The sequence below is a fragment of the Malaclemys terrapin genome, chromosome 18 (assembly GCF_027887155.1).
Source record: "Malaclemys terrapin pileata isolate rMalTer1 chromosome 18, rMalTer1.hap1, whole genome shotgun sequence".
Classification (NCBI taxonomy): domain Eukaryota; kingdom Metazoa; phylum Chordata; order Testudines; family Emydidae; genus Malaclemys; species Malaclemys terrapin.
In genome coordinates this window covers 17,464,679-17,489,084 of record NC_071522.1, presented here as the reverse complement: position 1 = coordinate 17,489,084, position 24,406 = coordinate 17,464,679, and the positions used below count along the sequence as shown (strand labels likewise).

The 24,406-nt window shown below is 46.8% G+C and overlaps 1 protein-coding gene across 3 annotated transcripts in view; it reads right to left on the bottom strand.

Annotated features, from left to right (window-relative positions):
* The window catches only part of ATP2A3 (ATPase sarcoplasmic/endoplasmic reticulum Ca2+ transporting 3), a 140,391-nt gene that overhangs the window by 22,870 nt on the left and 93,115 nt on the right, over positions 1-24,406 (bottom strand). For all 3 annotated transcript variants that reach the window (XM_054008027.1, XM_054008028.1, XM_054008029.1), the window contains exons 9-15: positions 16,880-16,968; positions 10,733-10,835; positions 9,681-9,812; positions 5,547-5,672; positions 3,317-3,535; positions 1,651-1,986; positions 244-464 (exon numbers count right to left, since the gene is read on the bottom strand). In XM_054008027.1, the coding sequence (XP_053864002.1) occupies positions 244-464; positions 1,651-1,986; positions 3,317-3,535; positions 5,547-5,672; positions 9,681-9,812; positions 10,733-10,835; positions 16,880-16,968 (1,226 nt within the window). The remainder of the gene's footprint in view (positions 1-243; positions 465-1,650; positions 1,987-3,316; positions 3,536-5,546; positions 5,673-9,680; positions 9,813-10,732; positions 10,836-16,879; positions 16,969-24,406) is intronic.

Below are 24,406 nucleotides of genomic sequence, written 5' to 3'. Positions count from 1 at the left end.
GAAAGAAAGTATCCATGCCACTTTTAACTGAGGCAGAGTGTACAGGACTTAAAGTGGTGCTGCTATCTAGGCCCACATCCTCAGTGGATGTAAATCAACATAGCATCATTGCTAATCCGATTTACACCAACTGGGATATAGCTCTGAGTATATGTTTAAGTATCAGAAAGGACAGTTCTGTCCTGGTGATATTTCTCATCCCTCCTACTATCCTAGCATGAGGTGTGAACTGGAAGCCCTTACCAGACGACCTCTCCAACGTTAGAAGAGATGAGGTAGCGGATGAACTGCTTCATGTTGTTGTAGATGGCTCTGCCCTCCTCAACAGCAGACACGATGGTGGAGAAGTTGTCATCAGATAGCACCATCTCAGCTGCCGATTTGGCTACGGCTGTGCCAGAGCCCATGGCAATGCCAATCTCAGCCTTTTTCAGGGCAGGGGCATCATTCACTCCATCTCCCGTCTGGACAAAGCATGGGTGTTTTATTAAAGGACATTTTATAGAAGGAAACAGCCTAGGCATGAAACTAAGGCTACGTCTACACTATGAGCTAGGGGCGCAAACCCCAGCTTGCGTAGGTGTAGTCAACGAGAGCTAACATGCTGAAAATAGTAGTGTAGTCAGGGGAGCACAGGCTAGCTGTGCCGAGTATGTACCCACAGGGCTCAAGCAGGTTTGTACTTGGCGTGGCTAGTCTGTGCTGCCACTCGCCACAGCCCATGCTACCCCGGCTACACTACTGTTTTTAGCAGGCTAGCTCGATGACAGCTAGGGTGGGTATGCCTACAGGAGCTGGAAATCACACCCCTAGCTCAGAGTGTAGACAGCCTGAGAACCAAGTCTGGGTCACATTAATTCATACATGTTTGTTGGCAGGACTTCTACCTATCAATTAGTTCTTTAAACACCACCACTTGGCACTGCTGTGGTGCATTTCTAAGTGCTCTGCTCACATTCAGCTTCACAACAGCTCTGTAATGTAGGCAAGTAGTATGATGGCCCGTTGTATAGATGGGAAAAGTTAAGTGTGCTCCTCAAGGCTACACAGAGTAAGTAGAAGAGCTGGGAACAGAATCCAGAAGTCCTGACTCCCAGACCTTTGGTCCAAACCAATGGACAACACTAGAGCCCTGCAAATCTGTGGATATCCTAGAATGGAGCTGGGCTGGTCTTAGTAGTGGTAGATGACAGAATAAGGAGCAATGGTCTCAAGTTGCAGTGGGGGAGGCCTACGTTGGATATTAGGAAAAACTTTTTCACTAGGAGCATGGTGAAGCACTGGAATGGGTTACCTAGGGAGGTGGTGGAATCTCCATTCTTAGCGTTTTTTAAGGCCCGGCTTGACAAAGCCCTGGCAGGGATGATTTAGTTGGTGTTGATCCTGCTTTGAGCAGGGGGTTGGACTAGATGACCTCCTGAGGTCTCTTCCAACCCTAATCTTCTATGATTCTATGATATCTGCAGACCACATTTGCAGATTGGATAAGGATAAAAATTTTGTATTTGCACAGCGCAACACTCCTACTCTACAGCTCAGACTGGGACCTTGAAGTACTGACTCCGATCCCCTGCTCTTGACAGCAGAGGCGACACTTACAAAATGATTAATACGAGTAAACCCACATGAGGGGCCCCGTGTACGACTCACCATAGCTGTAATCTCATGGAAAGACTGTAGGTATTCGACTATCTTGGACTTGTGAGCAGGTTCGACTCGGGCGAAGCAACGGGCCGAACGGCAGGCCTCCCGCTGTGTCTCCAGGGGGAGATCATCAAACTCCCTGCCAGTGTAGGCCTTGTCCGTCACATCCTCCTTCTCTGAGAAGATCCCAATCCTCCGGCAGATGGCCACGGCTGTGCCTTTGTTGTCCCCAGTGATCATGATGACCCGGATGCCGGCTTTCTTGCACATCTTAATGGACATCACCACCTCCTTCCGGGGAGGATCCAGCATCCCCACGCAGCCCACAAAGGTTAGGTTAGTCTGAGGGCAAGAAAAGAAGAAACACGTTAACACTCACTATGCCCCTCCCCTCCAGGGACAGAGCCATGTCGTTCTCCCTGCCTTTAATTCACCCCACGTAGGGAAAATCTAAAGACGCTGGCAAATTTTCCTCTCTAAAGGCCTGATCATGTTCCCATTGCAGCCAATGGCAAAACTCCCACTAACTCTAATGGGAACATATTATGGCCCGAAAGAGCATCACCCTCCATTTAAAATAATTCAGCTGTAATCCTGATTTGTTCTTCGGGGAGGTTCCAGTTGACAGACTGTAGTGGGTTGCTATTCATTGCATTCTGTTTAGGTTCTTATGCCAGGCCCATCACCATGGTATCTGCATGCTTCCTGGGAGTGCATAAAGGCCCAGATTTAGCAAAGCACATAAGCACATGCTCAATAGGCTGCAGGTTTAAAACAAACATAAGGAAGTGCTTCTTCACACAACGCACAGTCAACTGGTGGAACTCGTTGCCATGTTGTGAAGGCCAAAAGTATAACTGGGTTCAAAAAAGAATTAGGTAAGTTCATGGAGGATAGATCCATCAGTGGCTATTAGCCAAGATGATCAGGGATGCAACCCCATGCTCTGAGTGTCCCTAAACCTCTGATTGCCAGAAGCTACAACTGGACAACGGGATGGATCACTCAATAAATTGCACTGTCCTGTTCAATCCCTTTGAAGCATCTGGCAGTGGCCACTATCGGAGACAGGATACTGGGCTGGATGGTCCATTGGCCATACTGAGTAAGACCATTCTTATGTACTTGAGTCAATGGATTCAAGTCAATGGGACTTACACACGTTTAAGTGTTTTGCTGAACCTGGGCCTATGCATCATGACTAGCATCTGTCACATGGTTCTTAGCAGCTATGGTTTGCAACAGAACAGCAGGACTACTGGGCTGCTTGGTTCTCTGGCAGACACCCTCAGAGACCAGTCGGAACCACCGAGTCTGTTAGAACGTCCAATGAGACGTCTGTAAGTTGGTGGGAAAACTCAGCAGAAGAAAATGCATTTGCAGCCAGCACGGCGTGTTCCTGGAGGGGCAGTGATCAGGATTAGGAAACAAAATAAGTTACATGAGCAGAAAGGAAACAGAAGACTCCCCAGCTTGGAGTTTCACCAGACCCCTGGCACATGGAGCCCAGCATTTCCAACGCATCCTCCCCACTCTGCTTCCCAAGCAGCTGCTCTCAGAGCCCTTCCCGTCAGCATCTGTGCCAGGGGAAGGAGAGCTGGAGCAAACCCTTTGTTTCCCAAGAAATGGCCCCCATCCTCTGTCCCAGGGGTCACTTTTAACACTTCCTCACCTCATAGTTAATGAACTTGGTCGCGTCTTCCAGCTGCATGTCCTCTTTCTTGCAGGGGTTGTCCCGGGTGGCCAGAGCGAGGCAGCGCAGGGTGTCAATACCAGTCCCCCATTCCCGGATCTTAGACAAGATCGTCTCCTTAGTGGAGAGCGTGAGGGGGACCCGGTTAGTGCCAATACGGACGTAGTTGCAGCGTTCGATCACGCTTTCAGGGGCGCCCTTTGGAAACAAAAGGAACAAGAGCCACTCACACATGCCTCTTTGCAACCTAACTTCTGAGCAAAGCACAACTGAGTGAAAACTTCCCTAACCATCAACAAAAACCAATTTTAAACCCCTGGGGTATTCAGTGCGTACTGCAGTCACTGAGGACAGCATGTCATGGAGTGCAGAATGTCTCAGAAAAGGAGATAATATGTTCAAGAGACAAAACCACAAAACATAGCCATCCTGAAACTGAGGCTATATACACACTATAGCTTACGTCGGGATAAGTGATGTCGTTTAGGGGTGTGAATAAGCCACCCCCCTGAGCGACATAAGCTCTGGTGTGGACACTGCTATGTTGGTGGGAGAGTGTCTCCTGCCGACATAGTTACCGCTGCTCGTGGGGGCTGGAGTAATTCTCTCCCGTCAGCATAGAGCGGCTGCACTAGAAGCACTACAGTGGCATTGATGCCGCTGTAAGATCTGTAGTGTAGCCATAGTCGTCTGATCCCACTGCACAGGTTCTTCCTCAATATCCTTAGCTTCCTCTAGGTGGCACTATCTCGTCAGCGTTTAAAGACCGTGATGTCCACAGAAAACTTCGGTCCTCCAGCACCAAAGGTTATGTGCCGGAAAAGGGGGTGGCTGGTAAGATGGACTTGGTTCAAGTCACTAGAAAGAAGAATCCAGACTGAGGGAGAAATCAGTCTAGTCTTTAAGGGACCATCTCCACAGCCTGCGGCAGCAAGTCTCAGAGCCTGGGTCAACAGCCTTGGACTTGTGGAGCTCAGGCTACCGTGCTAAAAATAGCCATGTACAGGCTCTGAAGCCTAAGGACAGGGTGGGCTTCGGATCCCGAGCTGCAGCGTCTACAGGACTATTTTGAGCGTGGCAGCTCGAGCCCTGCATGCCCGATTGTGTTGACCCAGGCTGAAGCAGGCTGCTGCTTGCTGTGCAGACTTCCCCTAAATGACCTGCATGTTTCCCTGAATTACCTGACCTGGTACCATAATACTGAACCCAGATTTGGATGGAGACAAGGTCAAGAAGGCTTGACTGAGAGTCCACCGTTGTTATACATAATGCCCCCCCCACTGGACACATGGGGTAGGGAAGGATGTTCACAAGGACCTATCTGGCTTAGGTGCAGAAGCACCTCTTAAAATCCCACCTCAGATTCTCTCTCCTTTTAAGCACTGCAAAGAACATCACAAGGTGGACTATAATTCCTCATAAACTTTTGATAGTGAAGACACTTGTAACAAGCTACCCCAAAACTTCAGCTGTGTTATTGCTTCAATGAACCAACTATCCCTCCCTCCTAGATGAGGGGGTTGGACTAGATGACCTCTTGAGGTCCCTTCCAACCCTGATATTCTATGATATCATCTTGTCCACTAACTGAAATCCCTCCAGGCCATTAGGAAAATAGCTGAGGGGTGACAAGTGACATTTGCTTTTCCATAAGGTTGAGACTGGGAGGAAAACCAACTTGGATAACCAAAAACGCTGGGTAACTGATCACAAGCCACCATGAGGGAAGTGCAGCGGTTTTCCTGCATTGAAATAAAGCTTTCCAAGCTGTGTCTTGCTCCCGAGCCCTCCAACTACCCTGCACTTTCCGGAACTCTGCTCCCTAGGACATCCTGAAGCCCACAATGATATCCAGAACTTTTACCCTTTGGAGACTGAACACACACAGCTTCCATCAGAGCAGCCATCTAGGAAATGCCAGCATTCTAGGGACTGAAGTTCCACCCTCTTTATTAAAAAGGATTATGATGGCTTTCGGTATTAAAGCCTAATCCTGCTCTGAACTGCACAAGTGGACATGGGAAGATGATGATTATTGCTATTCATATTACAGTAGCACCTAGAGACTCCCAAAGTGAGATGAGGAACAATTCCTGCAGCATTCGAGAGATACACTAGCTCCTTCCCACCCTCACTCCGCATGTGGAGCAATCACAAGCTCTCCCACACTGAACCCCCTGCACCAGGCAATGCAGCATGTGTCCATTACCTTGACAAACATCTTGCTGCCAGCAGAGTTGTGGCTGGAACCGACAGGAGTGCAGTAGACAGACATCGACTTGCGGTCACGGGAGAACTCCAGGGTGCATTCTTTCTTCATGAGCTGCTTGATTACCTGTGGTGGGACGGACGTGCCAAATTCAACAGGGTGCAATTACAGAGTTGCGAATTTTCTAATGGCACAAAACCAAACACCCCTTCCCCAAGGCCCCACCCCTTCTCTCTCCATTCCCGCCCCCCATCGCTCGCTCTCACTCACTTTCACCAGACGGGGGGCAGGGGGTTGGGGTGCAGAGGGGAGGGCTCCAGCTGGAGATGCAGGCTCTAGGGTGCAGAAGAGGGCTCTGGGCTGGGGCAGGGGGTTGGGATGTGGAGGCAGGGGCTGTGGGTGCGGGCTTGGGATGAGGGGTTTGGGGTGCAGGTGCGGGCTCAGAGCTGGGGCAGGGGGTTGGGGGGATGCAGGATGTGAAAACCAGACGCCTGGCAACCCTATGCAACTAGCTCTCTCAAATGCAGGCAAAGAGTCTGGCAATGGCCAGGCCCTACTTGATTTTACCTAATGGTCCTGATGAGTCAACACACTGCGCAAGTCAAAAATAAATGCATAAATTCGTCAGGGCGGCAAGGCGGCTTCCGTAATTTAAGCAACAATAGGGGAAGCATCAGAGGGGACTTTCAGCTCCACAGCTTTCCCAAGGTAATTTAGACGCCTGCATGTTCAACTGCATCCAGGTGCTTTAACCTCCTTTGCTCCTTCAATCTGAGCTCAAGTGGCACCATGAATTCATTCAATATTTGGAAGTGAAATGGTCAGACCATCAAACTCTCTTCCTTTGCAGCCACTTTGTACTGGGATAGACTCAGTCCCATGCTAGACAAGCATTGCACTCAACATTTTACCGCACTGGGTATTAATCAACAGGTAGAAAAATATTTTAACTTCAAACCAAATGCTCTTGTTATCAGAAAGGATCAGTTTTTCCTTTCCCATTACTATGGTGATAGAAGCTGTGTACACACACACACACACACGGCTAGAAGATCAGCTTATCAGCTCTTATATATTATTGCCATTGGCTTCATATTTAGGATCTGGTTCTATATGCCTATCACTCCTGAAGCCAAAACAGTCATTTTAAGTTCTGGCTTGAGGTCATGCAGTTGTAAGATTGGGCCTTTTTCTGGGGTGGAGGGGAGGCAGTGGTATTTAAGTCTTTCCCAAAAATGACTGCCTAATTTGATTTCAGTTGCAGCTACTGTAATATAGAGAGGGGGAAATACATACCGTTCTCCTCCAGTTTTAACCTTATGATAAAGATCAAGACATTTAAAGCCTGATCCAAAGCCCACTGGAGTCAACAGGCAGGGCCGGCTCCAGGCACCAGCCCACCAAGCGTGTGCTTGGGGCGGCGCGGCAGGGTGCTCCGGCCTGAGAGCAGGGCCGCGACTGGGCTCGCCGCCCTCCCCCCAGCGCTCTGGCCACCGGGGAGAACGGAGAGCCCCAGCCGGGCTCGCCACCCTCCCCCCGGCGCTCTGGCCGCCAGGGGCTCTCCGCCCTGCTCCCGGAGCTCCGGCCGGTCGGGGAGAGTGGAGAGCCGTGGCAGGCTCGCCGCCCTCCCCCCAGCACTCTGGCCGCCGGGGGCTCCCCGCCCTCCCCCCGGCACTCTGGCCAGTCGGGGAGAGCGGAGAGCCCCGGCCGGGCTTGCCGCCTTGCTCCCGGGGAGAGTGGAGCCGCAGCGGGCTCGCCACCCTCCCCCCGGTGCTCCGGCCGGTCAGGGATTGCAGGCCTGCGGCGGGGCTCGGCGCCCTCTCCTGCTGCACTGGAGAGATTGGGGGGGGGGGGGGGCAGGCAGCGGGTGGCTTTTTTGCCTTGGGCGGCAAAAAAGCCAGAGCCGGCCCTGTCAACAGGAACCTTTCCATTGACTTGAAAAGTTCTGGATCAGGCCCTTGCCAAATTAACTTTTCTTCCCCTGCCTTCTCTGTGCAGGCTTTGAGCTATGCATTTTCCAATTAGGCTCCTTCGGGGACAGGTTTTGCACCAGACAGCCTTGACAGGCAGCATGTGGCAGCTTAGCATTAAAATTCATTTGCACAGAAAGCATCTTGCACATTTTTTTTCTTCCAAGTTTCAGAAAGGAAAGACAAAGATCTGCGACATTAGTGTGTGTTCATGCCCTTTTATGCTCTCAGGCTGTGTTTATAAGAAGGTTTTGCATGTAGTGTATTGTGGCTTTGTATTTTAGGGATGTTATTTTACATGTACACACACAAACACGTTTTTAAAGCAAAATTTTATTTATTTAAAGCAAATGTATTTACACACACACACACACACACACACGCTCACTACCTGTTTAGGCCATAACTGATCTTACTGCATTTGCTATTTTAAATAATTTATACATCTAAGATTCCAGCAAGATAGTTGCTGGGCCTCATTAGATACACTCCTGTCTCAGCTTCAAAGATTTATGAACACTTCCTCTTGCATGACCACTTTAGTATTATGCCAGACAAATGTGGCAGGTGCTTGGCCTTCGGAGAACAAAGATTTTATCCCATAAAAAGCCATTTATTTGACAGGACTTTGGGGGAATCCTGAAAGTGTTTCTGGGAGACTAGTGAGGGGATGTTAAATGACTGTCTTGCTGACTTGGTGTTTTTTTTTTTTTTTTTTTTTTTTGCTTGGCTGAATTCATTCATTATTTGTCTATGATTTGATTTTTCTATTGGGTGGTCATCATTTGCAATTGTAAGTCTAATCATGAGGGCACCTATAATGGTGATTTATTGTTATTTAAATCTAAATAAGTAAATAAAGAGGGACAGTGTTCCTGCCAAAAACCCACTCTCCAATCTGTAAAAATTTGCAGGTTTATAGCAGAAATTGGTCCAACTCCATTAAATGGAAGCTAGATGCAAAAGAAGCTTCCCAGTTTCATCATGACTTTCACACCACCTCTTAAGACACAGAAACCCTGTCTACACTTGGTTTAGTCCTCCAAATCACCCATCGCTGTCACCACTGGTTCACCTCCATTGGCAATAGATAGCATCAGTGGGAGCGCTAGCATGGACACTGCTCCAACAGGTGTATGATACAGACCTGCTCTGAGCAGGGTAAGATAACATGGTACTTAGAAAACCAGCAGATGGCGGGTGCTCTGCCTAGGCCAGTGCACCCACTATAGCTACCATGGTTCAGCTCCATCATGGGAGCAAAGGGAGGATTTTTTTTGTGTGTGTGTGCAAAAGCATAGGGTAGACATGGCCACCATTTTATGGTAGGTCTAAAGGAGCACAGTGCATCCTACTGGTCTAGACGGACACTCCCAGCTCCATACAGTGCACTCTGTTCAGGTGCCTTTGAACATTTAGGCTGATGACCGTCAAAGCCAACTAAGGGATTTGGATGCTCAGTTCCTATTATAATTCATGGGAAGTGGCCAGCTAAACACTCTAGCTTTGCAAATCTCAGCCCTGTAGTGTAGCCAAAGGGGATTTCTACACAGGAAATGCTGTGCCTGGGCTTGCCTACATGAGCTAGTTTGAATCAAGCTACTGCAGGTAACAGTAGTAGTGAAAACAGTGCAGGCTTTGGAGCTAGTGAGCTAAACGCGTACACAGGGTCCGAGCTGGGCTTGTACTGCTGGTGGCTAAAGCTGTCCCCGGTACCATTGTTATCCTAGAGTCTAGCTAGCTCAGGTAGGCTAGCCAGTGCACAGCTTTCGGTGTGTAGACTTACTCTGTGATACGGAGGCCAAGATTTTCAGGTGGGGCTAGTGACTTTAGATGCCCAATTTGAACCACTTTAAAGGGGTCTGATTTTCAGAGGAAGGGTGGCTCAGCACTCGAGTCTTTACAGAGTCTCCAGTCACTAGTCACTTCTGGAAATCCTGGCCTGGGTGGTAAGATGTTGTCTTAGGGTGCAGGTATCCCATTTCCTTTGAGAGCTCAAGCGGCTGAGAATCAGATATAGGTCAGTCCAGTCCAATCCCATCACATCTTATCCTGGTAACTCGGGGAGAATTCTTGCACAAGCAACCATGCAATCTCCCTCCGCCCCTTCCCTCACTCCCCGACAAAAGGGACCACATGGGTTTTGTCCCTTCATCCTACTCACAGAGTTGCAGGCATTGGCTCTCTCCACCTTCGAGAGGTTGCTTGTATCAGTGTTGAAAACGTTCATCTTTTCTACCAGGCAGGTCAGGGCTGTTTCGGTTGCTTCTCCCACCTTCTCATAGGCTTTTTTTGACTGGCCGGCAGTAAGAAAGGAACACAAACATTCAGTGTAAAAGAAAAACATGAGCTGTATGACCTGTGTCTCCTAACCTGCATGACTAAGTCCAGGGTGATTTTATTTACTGCACTGTTCTTGAGATTCCAACAGCATCACTCTCACTCTAGGGCTGCCGTTGGAGTCAACTCAGACCGTGCATTAAATGCTGGAGATTGTAATACAAGATGACTTGCTGCTCAAGTCAGAATAATCCTGCTTTGTGTTTGTGTAACAATCTTCCAGTAAGGATGATGCACATAGTTATGGGGAATACTTTCAAGCCCAGCAAGGCACAGCTTCCTTTGGTACAGGCTCAATTGATGCCTGAAAAGTTTGTTCCCACGAATACGCTGCAGGGGTTGGGGAGTGCAAACCTCTGAATCTGTGCCTCTGGCCATCTGTTTTGCACCCACACAGGTGCAAGGATATGAGCCCAGGCATAAAATGAAGGCAGGTGCAATTTGTACTTGCAAAAGGCAGCCGCTCGTCTGAAAATCCACCCATGCGTAGTTCAGTTCCGCTCAACTGAAGGGACAGAGCAGCTACTGCCTCCGTTACACAAAGATAAAGGTTACAAGTCCATCTAGAAGCTAAAAGGACCCGCTGCAGAGCAAACAAAGCACAGAAATCTGTGAGCGTCCTCTGTGTCGAACACAACAGAGTGGGGCACTCCATAGGAACGTCTTGGCCAATGCTATCCCAACCTCTGCATGCAAAGTAGGCCATGCGAACCAATTTGATATGGACACAAAACTAACTACTTGACTCCATTACTTTATGATCTCTCCTCGTGTGCATGGGGGAGGAGGGTCTTTAGTTATTGTCAGCAGGAACATCTTTAAAAAAACCTCTGTGCAGCTGGTTTGGTGAATGTGGTAAGGATCCAGCACACTCACCTCGTTATAATCCAGAGAGGAGTCATTGCAGAGAGCACAGATAGTGGCTAGTTCCACCAGGCCATCATACTGTCCACACTGAATGGGCTTGTCATCCTTCAGGCTGCAATTAAATGGAATATGTGCCACATAAAAGGCCCAATGAGCCAATTGCATCCCTGGTATAGCCCATTATAAGAGAGAAGTGCATGTTTAAGTAATTTTTAACTTGTTCTTCCCCTATTTTAGCCTCTGATCCTACCTCATTTTCAAGGGCATTCACACTATTTTAGACGGCCAATCACTACTAACCTTTTTGGTGAAAACTGAAACAAAAAAGTGTCCTTTAGCACTTCTGCCATTTCTACATTTTCTGTTATTGTTTCTTCCCCCACCCCGCTCCCCAACTGAGTAACAGGCTTACCCTGTCCTTCCTCTTGCTTCTAATGTATTTGGAGAATGTTTTCTTGTTACCCTTTTTGTGTCTAGCTAGTTTTATCTCATTTTGTGCCTTGACCTTTCTAATTTTGTCCCTACATACTTGCTTATATTTATCCTTGGTAATTTGACCTAGTTTCTACTTTTTGTAGGACTCTTTTTTGAGTGGAAAGAAAAGATCACAATATGTCGTTGTCAACCAGGTTTGAACAGCAGAGTTAGTAAACATCCGAAGAGAAAGACTCTGACATTCCAGTAGCATAGGAGATCTGGATTCAAAAGCAACCCTACTTTTTCTCCAGGGGCAGCTGGAATGTAGCTGTGTTTAAGAGACAGTTTGTTTGGTCTCAAAGAGTCCATAGCCAGTCAGGGCACAGATTAATAACCTCAAATGTGCAGGGGCAATGAAAGGGGCTGCAAACCTTGCCCTCATTGTTGAAGACAAAGTACAGCAATGATGATCCACACACAAACATGGTCTGACCCAGAGCTTCAGTGGGCGTTAGTTCAGGCCCACAGAAAGGATGAGGGAAGATTAGAAAGGGGCAAAGAGGTGGAATAAAGAAGGGATAAAGGAGACAGATGGCAGGATATGGAATAGCGTGAAGGTTGAATATCCCAAGGAGTTCAAGATTTCTGCATGTATCCAACAGAGCTCAGGACTGGTGGGAAAAGCCTCCCGTCCATCCCAAGCAATTTCTTAGAGTTGCGCGGAGCAGAACAGTGCAGGCAAGGACGTTTAAGGAGGATGAGTGCAGCAACTGCTCTCGATTAGCTGTTCCTAAGCAAGAGAGACAAACTGTACCCTTTGATGAGACATTCATAAACATCTCTGCCTAAGTACTGCTGCAATGCACTAGCACTTCGCTAATAAAAGTGGAGCCAATGTCTCCAAAACCACTGGGGGAGGGGGAAGACGTTTATGTAACCAGCAAGTCCAGAGAGTTAAAGACTTTTACATTCAGTCCATCCTAGTTATAACACATGTGGCTACATCTCTCCTCCCAAAGGAGCCTCGAGTGCTTTACAAACTCCACCTGTTGGAATCACCCTGCCCACACCAGAAGTTCAGCCATGGAAGGCCGCACATGGCAACCACAGCACTTTGTGACAGGAAGTGAAGGAGAATTGCTTAATCAGGGCTGGTTTAGGTGGGCAGAATGCAGTTATCCAAATTAGAACATAATCAGTACACACATGCTAAGGACTCTGGGGGGTTGTATTTTTTTTAAATGAGAATCAGAATGGTCTCGTGGATAGGGCACCTGGAGATCTCAATTCTATTTTCACCACTGCCGCTCACACACTGCATCACCAGGGACAATTCATTTCCCCTCCTGCCCTTTGTCTGCCACGTCTACCTAGGAGTAATTCAGGTCAGGACTGTCCCTTGCTATGTTTGTACTGCACCCAGCACAATGGGGCCCTGAGCTCAGCTGCAATCTCTCACTATTACTGTAATACAAACAATAAATCCTAAACAGGCAGAGGTGCTATGAAACCGTAAGAAGAAGTGAATGATCACATTCTGATATGCTCAAAGACTGAAAGGACTAAAACAAGGAAAATAATTAAACAATTCTTCAGTTTCCTTCATCTGACCAATAATCATAGCAACGCCAGCTAGGCCAAAGTAAGGACGAATCCTGTGATGATCTTAACTCCATCAAAAAGACTGGAAAACTCCTTACTGGCTTCAGAGAACCTATGGTGAAGGGTCCATCTCTTTCCTAGTAGTACGTAGCTATAACATTCTTTATCCCATTTGCTTCTCTCCTAAGGTTTATCACCAGTGTGGAGTTACATAGCTCTTACACCCTCCTCTGGCTGTGAGAACTTGGACATGTCACTTGTTTGTGCCTCAGTTTTCCCACCTGTAGAATGGGGTTAACATTGCTGTGAGGCAATGGTCAAAGTATTCCAGCATCCATGGTTGAAAGGCTCTGCATTAGAAAAGGCTGGTTCCATTAGACTCCATACTAATCCAGTTGCAAAATTCTCTGCTCAGACTGCCAGCAAGGATCCCAATTGCAGGGGACAATGCTACCGACCTCTTTTGTGAACTGCTTTTGAGATCTACTGATAAAAAGCACTAGATAAGAGCTAGGTATTATTAATTCTGGTGGTGAGCTGCTAGAAAAGCCCCCAGACTCATTTCACATAGGGCAGCAAACATGCATCCAATGGGAACAGCTTTCAAACACTCTCTAATGAAGAACAGAGTGATTGCTAGACCCCTGAACTTCTTGAATGCCCTGTGACCATGAACGAGAGTCAAAGCCAACAGAGGAAAGGCATCAGTCACGGCTCTGCACATTCACCATTTAAGGAACAAAATGCCATTTCTTGTTTGTGTGAGCAGGCTGCCGCATTATGGTTAAAAGACAGCGGCCGTCTTCAGGGGAAACAGGAAAATTATCCTAATTCGAGCAGAGGTAACTGCAGTTTAGGGCTGCATAAACTCAGCTGGTCATTCTTTAGCTGGAAAAATAATTTGTCAGACATTCATTATTATCAGTTTATTCCACTGTAAGTTCCTAATGGAAAGAACATTCTGGAGCCCTTGTTACAGCTTGAGAGTGGAAAGCCGGCAGGGGCCAAGAAAGTTGGAAAAACCTGTTTTCATAGTGACAAAAAGCTGTCCACTTTAAATACAGGATGCAGCGAGGGCAGAGACAGCAATTCTCCTGGTCAGTGACAACGCATGATTACCCTGAGTTCAGAAGGCAGCGGGGAAGGAAATTTAAAAAAGAAAGGGAGTTTGTTGATATTTAGGATTTTTAAAAAGCTATTAAGAAATCCAATTTATATTTGAAGTTCTGGAAATGCTAGAATCTCTTTTGAGACCGCATGGCTGGGGGGTGGGGGTGGGAGAGCTCTGGACTGAGAGTTAGCACACCTGTGTTCTATTCTCACCTAGGACAAGTCACTTCCCCGTCTATAAAATGGGGATAAGAATCCAAGCTCTCCTTTGTAAAATGCTTTGAGATCTATGAGTGACAACAGCTAAAGGAATTAAATACATAAAATGGTTTCCCCACCTCAACATGTCTACAAGTCCCATCGCACATTTGAAATTTATAAGAAAATCATCCTCAGACAGAAAATAAACCTCTCCCAAAATTACTGCACCTTTGTTTTCATTTTTCATTGAACTTACACACACCATGGAGGTCCACAGTATGTAACCACATTCTTAGCATGATTGTTTGCTAGTTTGTTTGACAGGGAGGGTGGATAAGGCACTACGCTGGGACTCAGGAGATCCAGGTTCTGATCCTGGCTCTGCCACAGATTCCTTGTGGGCTTTGGACAAGTCACTTACTCTGTGTCCTTACATTCCCCCATCTGTCAATGCGGGTATTAACACTTCCTTTCTCCCATCCCACAACAACTGCTTGAAAATTCATTCAACAAAACCTTCAGGTGGACTCATCTACATTTATCTTACCAGAAATAGGTAAAATACACAGAATCCCACAGGACCAAATCTGTCTGTGGTCTTTCTAAGCCCCCCAGAGTCTGTATGCCAAATTGGATCTCTTCAGACTGATTTTCTTCACTCTCATTCTGGCATAAACCACATATAAACTCTTTTGGGGTCCGTAGAATTACATCAGTGCAAGACTCCTGTGATTGAAGTAAGAGTCAGACCCACAGATCTGATTGCTCAGAGAACGGAAGGACATTTATTATGGATATGGCCGTTAAAGTCATTTTTTGAATGGAAGCAAGAGTATTTTTAAGAGCTGCAGAAGGGAACTGAATGCTCCCTATGGACAAGACAGCCACAAAGACAACTAATCAGAACTGAACACAGGGCTCCAGGGAACCTCGCAGCACCAGTCCTGTGAATTCTTGGCTGGAAAGTTGTTCCTCAAAGTATTTCATTCCAGACAGCCTGAGGACGACTGGGGGTGGATTTTGTGCATTTCATTACTAATATGTTATTAACTGAATAAGAGTGATTTTAGTCCCATTCAATACACAGAAGGAGCTGGGAGGAAGGTGCTAAAAAAGACAAGGCGACAAAAATCATCCAGTTCCAAATGCAGTTTCCCATTAGATGCTTTGGTGTAGATCAGTCCTTGAAAAGACAAACAGGTGTTGCAATTTTGGGATGTGTTATACTCAATTAACACATGGGGGAAGAGAGAGACACAGATAAGCTGAGTGACTTTTCAGTAGTCAAAAAGCAAATGATCTGGAACAGATCTACTGACTCCCAGTCCTGTACTTCAGTCACCAGGCCATCCACCTGAGCTTTTCACCCTCTTCTAGTTTAAATTCAGAGTGGCTCCAGAGTACACCATCTCCTGCGGATTGCTTTTCCTAAGCAATGATTAATTTCCTAGTAACATTCCAGGGAGATCTGCTCCATATTCCTGATCAGGGCTGGTGAGTGATTTGGCCCCAGAAAATCCTTCCCTGGTTTTACAATGAGCACAGTGTATAGCAGAAAGGGAGTACTGGGAGTCTAAGTGAATGCCTTGTGACTCTCACAAGATGGGGACAGAGTAGTAAAAGCTCAGAATTATGTACCTCACCACTGAGTCTTAATTAAAAGAGCTCCCAAGTGACATAGGGCATACCACTCTCCAGCTGAAACTAAGCTACCAGCATGATCATGTTTTTATATCACATTATCCCACAGGCAGCTTATTACACATACATCAGGATGAAAGCAAAGAGTTTGCTCAAATCTATTTAACACCTCTTAACATGAAGTTAGGTGCACCTTGGTAGGGAAGTCTGTATTATGCATATTTCTCAGCTCAGAGAGAGGGAGGACAGGACGGTCAGTCAAACTGCATTAGGTTGCCTGAGGTGATGACATGCTAGATGACTCACTCCCCACAGTGTGATGTGCTGTGTGCACGGGACGTTGATGTAAACAAGAACACTGATCGATCAGCTTTTGATGTCCACTTGCTTGCGTTTCCAGGCTGCACTCCCATGGCCCCTTAGTACAAACAGTATCCCATGTGGAACCTTAATAACATTCACCCATATGGGCGAATATTAGATCTTACAGGTGAAATTCACACCATCCAGAGGGCCTGCACAATGCCCTATGTACAAGCTAAGCCCTTAATATGGAACTTAAGTGATTGTAGACGGTCTCATATGGCCTAGTGCAGGTTCACTGCCCTGGGGTGCATTTCGCCCTGTATACAGGATCTATTGGTATCAACACAGGAACGAGAAGAGTACAGCATTCTCATGTGCAGTCTGTGACAGAGCTGGGAACTGAACCGGAATTGGTCCCAAGTTCTGGGCCAGCAAGTTAGCCACAAGATCATCCTTCCCATTTAGTCTGCATCCAGGGCCACATTTACGGGCACAATCAGAGTGTCTCATTTCTCACTTTACTATACTACATGGAAAGCGCTTTCCATTAATAAGAATAATAATGCCCAGCTCATATTTATGGCTTTTCCTCAGTAGATCTCAAAGTGTTTTATGAAGGTCAGTATCATTATCCTTATTTTACAGATGGGGAAACTGAGGCGCAGATAGGTGAAGTGACTTGCCCAAGGTCGCCTAGCAGGCCAGTGGCAAAGCTGGGAATAGAACCTAGTTCTCCTGAATCCCAGTCCAGTCCTCTATCTACTAGGCCACACTGTAGAAAATGAGTTTTGCACAGAGACTACCAGTTGCTCAGCACCAGGGAGTTGCTAAAAACTCTGCATAGCCCAACCCTGGTCTGCCCCAGGCGTCAGTACTCACATCTCTCCCTCTGGCGTATAGGTGGATCCTGTGATACTGAACTCATGTAGGCTGCAGTGGATCCCCTCAATCTTCTCAACAACAAACATCTGCAGGAATCAGAGAGAAACACACACACAGAATATTAGGAACTTTATGCACCAGAGCCATAGCCTTTAAGCAGCCATGTGATCATTTTTTATTCACTAGCCAGCTCTGCTAAGGGTGGAGAAAATCCTGTCCTCTCTAGCCAGCATCCCACCAATACCACGCGTACATCAGTGCTCTCCTCAGGGGGCTTAGAAATGCCCACTCAGTTTCTGGCAGCTTCTAAGTCCTTCCAGCCATACCCTGCCTTTTTCATGTTCATCTCCTCTAGCTCGCTCTCTCCCCTCCCTCCCCCGGATCCGAAGGCAGCTACAGAGCCAGCTTCTAAGGAGCTGTCCATATTTTTCTTGGAGTGGGGAAGGAGAGGGTTATGGCTTCTGGTCTGGCACGCAGCTTGTCCAAGTTGCTCTGGAAAACACACAGCCCCGAGGAAGTCGCTCAGAGCGGTCAGCTCAGATGGGGTAAGAGCCACAGCAGGAAACAGCTGTGGTAAAGAGCTCTCTGTGCTGCCCCTTTCCAAGGGGGGGCCGTTGGCCATCAGCTCGTGCTGCTAATGAGCGGGGATTACACCCACCACTATGCTGTGTGAATGTAACAGCTCAGTTAATAAAACCCTGGGAAGTTGTGAGAGGCCCACACATTCTATTTTTACTAACTTTTGTCTTTCAAACTCCTTCCAACTTCTCCTTCCCTGATGTAGCAACAGCAAAAAACCCTAACCTCTCAAAATCTCCTCTGCTCTCCCTGCCCACTCCAGTGACTGCTTTTCAGTGGCAGCTGCTCACTTTAAGATGGGTGGCGCCCTTTTCTCCTTGCACTGAATTGCGAAAGGGTTTGTTGATGCTCGATTTGCCTTGATCGTTATTTATGATTTGCATTAGAGAAAAAAAAAATCATGTAACTAAAAGGGTTCCCTTGACCTCCGCACTGGGGAGCAGTGCCACCTCCTGGTAACCATCACCAAGAGGTCAAACAGGAAAATGCTTCCTTAAAAAAAAAAAAAAAAAAGGGGGGGGGGGAGGAGGAGGAGGAGCCCGGAGAGAAGGTCTTAAGGAAATCACTGTTTATTTGGACTGTGTCTGAGACTCACTTGTAAGCCAGGGGAAGGCGGAAATCAGTAAGCCAGGGATAGCTCCTGCCACCAACACTGGCAGAGGCAGGAGCCTGAATTTCCAGACCACTTATAAAACTTTCTATTCTCAAAGCACTCCCTCGACATTAAACAAAACCATGGGTTGTTCCATTCATGCTTCTTGTATGACTCTACCTTTTAAATTATTAGTCTTAACAGTTATATTGCAGTAGCATCTAGAGCTCAATAAGGCCACAGCCCCATTGTGCTAGATACTGTATAAACATATGGCAAATGACATTCCCGGGCCCAGATCGCTGACAATCTAACTGACAAGACAAAGCAGGTGGATAAGACCAACAAGTAGGTGAGGTAAGACCCACTCCCCTTGGTTACGATGAACCAGGCGAAGGCTTCTTGAATACCCAATACATGGAACGGTTTCAACTATAGTAGTGGTGCTCAAATGTGTGGAGCACAGCTTAATACGTAGCTAGGATGACCAGATGTTCCGATTTTATAGGGACAGTCCTGATATTTGGGGCTTTTTCTTGTATAGGCTCCCCTCACCCCCGTCCCGATTTTTCACACTTGCTATCTGGTCACCCTAATACGTAGCTGGTCTTGTGGACCTACCTCTCCTCCTGTTGATAGACTGCATGGGCTCTGCACTCCTCTTGTTCACACTCCCATGACATCACCCTTAGCACTACAGCAATTGCTTGTTTACACAAACAGCATGATCAGAAAGTGAGGAGAGGCAGAATGGTCTAGTGGACAGGGAGTTAGGAGACCTGGTTTCTATTCCTAGCTGGGTCACTGACTTCCTAGGGGACTGGGCAAGTCACTGTGCCTCTATTTACACACACACACCCCGCTCATGCAACTATCCTTTGTCTATTTAGATTAAAATCTCTGCAGGGCAGGGAGATGGCCTCTTAATACCTGTCTGTATAGCACTTAGCACAATGGGAGCCTCGATTGTTGGTGGGGCCTCTGCATGCTACTGTAATACCGCTAATAGTAGTAATGTCTTTTTATGCGATTTAGCACTGGAAACAAGGAGATGCTAAAGCTTTGTGACTAGCCTTGTTCAATAGGTAAGAGCTCTGTGGACCACAGTGGAAGAACTAATGAATCTATATTACTTCATGTATAACAACGACTTTGCACTTACACTATGTTTTTCATCCAAGGTTCTCGAAGTGCATTAAAAAGGGGGCAAACACGTTTTTACAGATTAAGCAAACTAAGGCAAAGAGTGTAGATGACAATGCTCATGCAGTGCATCAATGGCAGAGTTGAGACCAGAACTCAGGGTCTTTTGACTCCCAGCCTGGGGCTTGGCTAGCCAGATCACAGGTGACCCTTGAGGACAAGCTGAATGGTCATGCAGGCTAAAGCTCTCTGCAGTCTCTGCTCACGCCCAAACACTTGCTTGCTTTGTAAGCCAGAGTAGAGTCAACAAGGCCACCATATCATAGAATATCAGGGTTGGAAGGGACCTCAGGAGGTCATCTAGTCCAACCCCCTGCTCAAGCAGGACCAACCCCCAACTAAATCAAATATGCAACATAAGAATGAGAACACACACATATGGCGAGTAGTGTTTCACCTCCCAGCCAGCAAATCATTAAGAACTAGGGCCAGATCCATGAAAAAAAATAATCAGCTCTATAAGAGAATTCATGTGAAGAAGAGGTGCTGAGAATGAATGAGCAACTGTTTTCTTCCCCCATCCTACTAAACAAACCACTAGAACCCTACAGGCTGAGTGACAGGGCTGCAAACTTAAACAGGCTATTCCCTATGGGCCTGACCAAAGCTACTGAAGTTAATGGAGAGACTCCAATTTCAGGCCCTGCAGAGACAGGCTGGGACGGCTAGATAGAATGATTATTATACCAGGACGGTGGAAGTTAGCAGTTGAGGCAGTGAGGTACTTCTGTCATGGCAGAAAAGGGGTAGAGGGGAATAGCGCAATGTTGTGTAGGAAAGCCCAGAGAAACCTTGTGGTCAAATTACTAAGAGCTGCTTTAGCAAAGTTACACAACAACATTTCATCAGAGGATACAGAGGCATTTACAAGCTAGATTAGAACTAGATTATCCATTCAGGCCACTTATCAAGCTTGCAGTCCATGTTGCCAGGCAGCCAAAATAACTTCACAACTGTCACTATCCCACACACCATCCTGGCCCCACTGAACTTCAGTCAGAAAGGGCAGAACTCAGGTCCTCCACTCAGCAGCAAAATAATTAACAATATTTGCACTATCATTAGGTTTCAGCATTAGCATCACGTTTAAATAAAATGCTCGTTGTTTCAGGCTTTCTGCAGACTCTGAAGACAGCACTTCATCATAAGGTCTCCTTTGTAAACTTTTCTTCAGGGCTGGAAACTATTTTAAATGAAAGCTTAAATACACCATAAATTGATGGAGACACCTGAGAAATTCTGGTCCAGCCATACCGTCTAACATCAGGTCAATCCATCCCTCCAGCACTATAATACAGCCTGCACTATCGCTATGGGGCACACCTCTTATGTAATAGAGGACATCAGTCTTCAGGGCACTCTATCCAGTACCATTCACCACGTGCTATATTCATGCCAACGTAAGCAACAAGTGATTTTCTAATGGTCGAAGCCCATTGTAAACATGGGCAGAAGATTCTGCCTCCAGAGTGAAATCGCTCTGATGAGAGTGATAGCTTCCCGTCTCTCACCACCCCATCAGCAGCAACTTGCCCATTAGAGGCACTGTCAATTTACATTAGCTTTACAAGTCTGTTTACTGAGGTATCCACACAAACACACAACTGAAGTTACCTTGACAACTGTCCTATCACATGTTTCTCCAGTTCTCTTTGCCAGTGGGTGTCTACCAGCATTAGAGACATAACTATGCATTGTGATCACACATGCTTCCAAAATTAGGGTGCTCCCCACCCACCCCTATGCACTGCAGATTATTTTCCCTGTTTCTAGTGATTTTCTGTGTTAATTTTAACAAATTATTAAGTAGGGAAACTTGGCAAAGTAAAGGAACATTTGACAAAGGAATATGGTTCCTGAATGGCAAGCGGTGGAGGTTACTGGAGCCATCATACAGCGCTCAAGGACGCTGACTGCTACAGGTACAACCTGTTTCTCCCAATCTAAGCTGTCGGCCACACACGGAGGTTAATTTATTTTAAGGCTGCGTTTTAAAATGACATTTCTGTTTAGAAACGGGCCAGAGCCAGGAAGTGCTGATCCGGATCTGAACTTCCACAGAGTCGAAAGTAGAGGTGGTTCAGGGTCCACTGCCGCAAAATCAGCTCTGTCAGGATCCAAACCTACAGCCCTATTGATTTCACTGGGATTTCTGCACACCCAGAGCTTGCAGGAGCAGTCCTTAAAGCGCAGTTCTGCTCTCAAAAGTTAGTGGCCAATAGCACAGAGGAGCTTCCATGATTATAGCGACGTTGTTTCCTTATTAACCATGAATGAGTGCATTTAGACCATTGCTGCCAGCCCTGCACACTCATCCTGGGATTCAAGAGTCAAGCTGGGCTCTCTTTCAGGTGAAAGGTCCACAGGAGTGGCTGCTGCCTGAGAGACTGGGATGGGGATGGCTTTGAGCAGGTGGAGCACCAATCCCAGGGCAACAGGAATGATCTGAAGCCCAGACTGGGGAGTTTTCGTTAATTTTCTGCTCATTTAAAGGATTTGATTTTGCTAGAAACACTGTCCTTCGAGGAATAGACCTTGTTAGCTACAACTGATTTTTCCCTAGGGCAATTCCACCAGCTTACATGAGGCTCAGGACTCGAGTGGGAAGACCTACATTTTATTTCCTGCACAGGCCCAGTTTAGCTGGATTTCACAATGCCTGTTACGTATGGGTACATTAGAGAGAGGTTGGAATAGGAACCTTACGATTAAAACATCCGTTGCTTCCACTATTGACTTTTTTGTCTGAGTATCCTAATGGGCCAAAGGATGGTAACAAGTGACTGACTTCCTAAACAGGGACCTGAATTTACAGTTCGTCTTTGGTTCCTCTCCATCAATCAGGCTATTTGCTTTCTGTGACACATTATTCCGAGGCATTAAGTTGAACAAATGAGTAACCTGAGAGCTCCAGGCTCAAAATAGCAAATTTATGGCTCAGTGGCCTTAACACATTATCAGCAAAAGAGAACAGGGAAAGTCCAGCCCTGGGCAAGGTGGAAACACTTTAACAGCACATTTTCCCACCCACGCACTAACTGGTTAGGGGGAATGGAGGGCATTGTCACTGGTGGTATAGCCTAGGTATAGTACAACGGGATAAAAGTTGCATACAAACTTCCCCAGTGCACCTTATCCTGCTTAACCATCCATTCAAGGACATCCTCAGTCAAGTCCAATAGTCTGGTACTGTCATTTTGACATGTGGACTAGCGTCCAGTAAGGATTAACCCTACATAACACCCAGTTCGTTTTCACTTCTGCCCCAGCTGGTTGCTCACCTTGCTAAGGCATAACCCGGACGTCTGGCAGCTGTTAGATGAACTTTAAAAGCTCATCAACATTACAGTACAATTTTTCCTTCCCCACGTTTTTAAGCCACTTGCTCATGAACTGATGAGGGGAAGATAGCGACCCCAGGCGTTCATAGCTTAGCGATTAGTGCAACATCTGCCCATAGGGACGGAATTCTGCATCATAACAAGGGGCTGGTCTCTGTTTGCTCCCCCAGAAGAAAGGAATTCAGACTAGCAATTGGTCTCTGGGCTCCTACAGGTGACAGATATTCACTTATTACATAAGCGCAACCCCCTTCCAACTCCACCATGGTAGTTTTGCTCATCAGAAGAAACCATCTGCAGCTTTCTACCTCTTTACAATGGCATTAATCCTAGTGCAAACCTTCCTGCCTCCTGCAGCCAGCTGTGATGCTCTCATGAGTTTCCCCAAACCCCCTTGCCCCAAAATAGTCCAGGCCTGCTCAGAGAGGCAGCAGCCAACATCGTTCCTAAGCTGTCCTATTTCAGTGCCCTGTTCTACAAGACTCTTAGCTTTGTCACTGAAGTGTTTCTAGCCCCTGTAGAAACCGAAGAGTTCTTCAAACATCAGGAAGCAAAGTCAAACATCAACAGGCCAGTGTTTATAAACTTGGCATATGTGCCCATCATTCTCTCCCACAAATCCCAGGCTACTTCCTCTTGGATTTCATTCTGTATAGACTGCCTGTCAGCACTGGTTAAGCCTGGTTTATGTTCCAGATCTCCCGGAGCATGTGGGGGAGGGTGTTGATAAATGGAGAAAGCCATCAAATGATCATTTGCACATGGGTTGAAAAAACAGCTTGTGAAACCTTTCAGCAGCTAATGATGGAAAGGAATAATGACGCTGTGGGCTTAATGTTCTGGGAAGGTGGAGCCATGACCATAGCTCAATGCCGCACTGAACACACACACACAGGCTTTTTATCCAGGACGTGCTTCCCCCAGAACATATGCAAACAGCACTGAATGAGTAGGGCTGTATTCTGCTTGCCTTAGTACGTGGCTAATTTGATTGGCTTCCATGGACCATTTGGGTGGGCAAGGAAGGCAGGATTCAACACCACAGTCTCCCAGGCCAGAATTCTACTTACTCATTTAAGCAATGACCTCCCCACCACAACGGGCCAGCTCCCACTCTCCCCTTTTATACCCCTCCTGAAAAATCCACTTCTCCCAGGAGGGTTCATCAACCCACAATGAGACAGTGCCATCAATGATCCCATTGCTTTAGTTAAAAAAACCTAAGTTATCACCATCAGCCTGGTTTCCCATTGAGTTCCTGGCTGTTCAGATTGTAAACTCCTTGAAGCAAGGACCATGTAGTCATTGACAAGAAAGTATGGTCTTGTGGCAAAGATACTTGGCTGGTACTCGGGTGATATGGGTTCAGTTTCTGGCTGCTAGACAGGAAGAATGGCTCTGTTAGGTTGCTAGCCTATGACTCAGGAAACCCAGTTTGAATTCTTTGCTCTGCCACAGATTTGTTCTGTGACCTTAGGCAAGTCATTTAATCTACCCGTGCCTTCATTTTCCCATTCATGAAACAGGCAATAAGAATACTTCCCTACCTCACAGGGATGCTGTGAGGATAGGTTTGTTACGCTTTCTGAGGTGCTTGGATAATGCAGTGATGGGAGACATACAAGCATCTGAGTAGTTAGATGGACAGCCCAGTGTACAGCATCAGCACTCCCATACTAAATAACAAGAGCCACCTCTGCAGCATGGGAGGAGTATTTTCAGTTTCTGTGAATTATGTATTGGTTTCAAACAGAGTATGACGCCCAGGCACGGGGGTCGATTTTAAACCTTTAAACTAGTAAATAAATA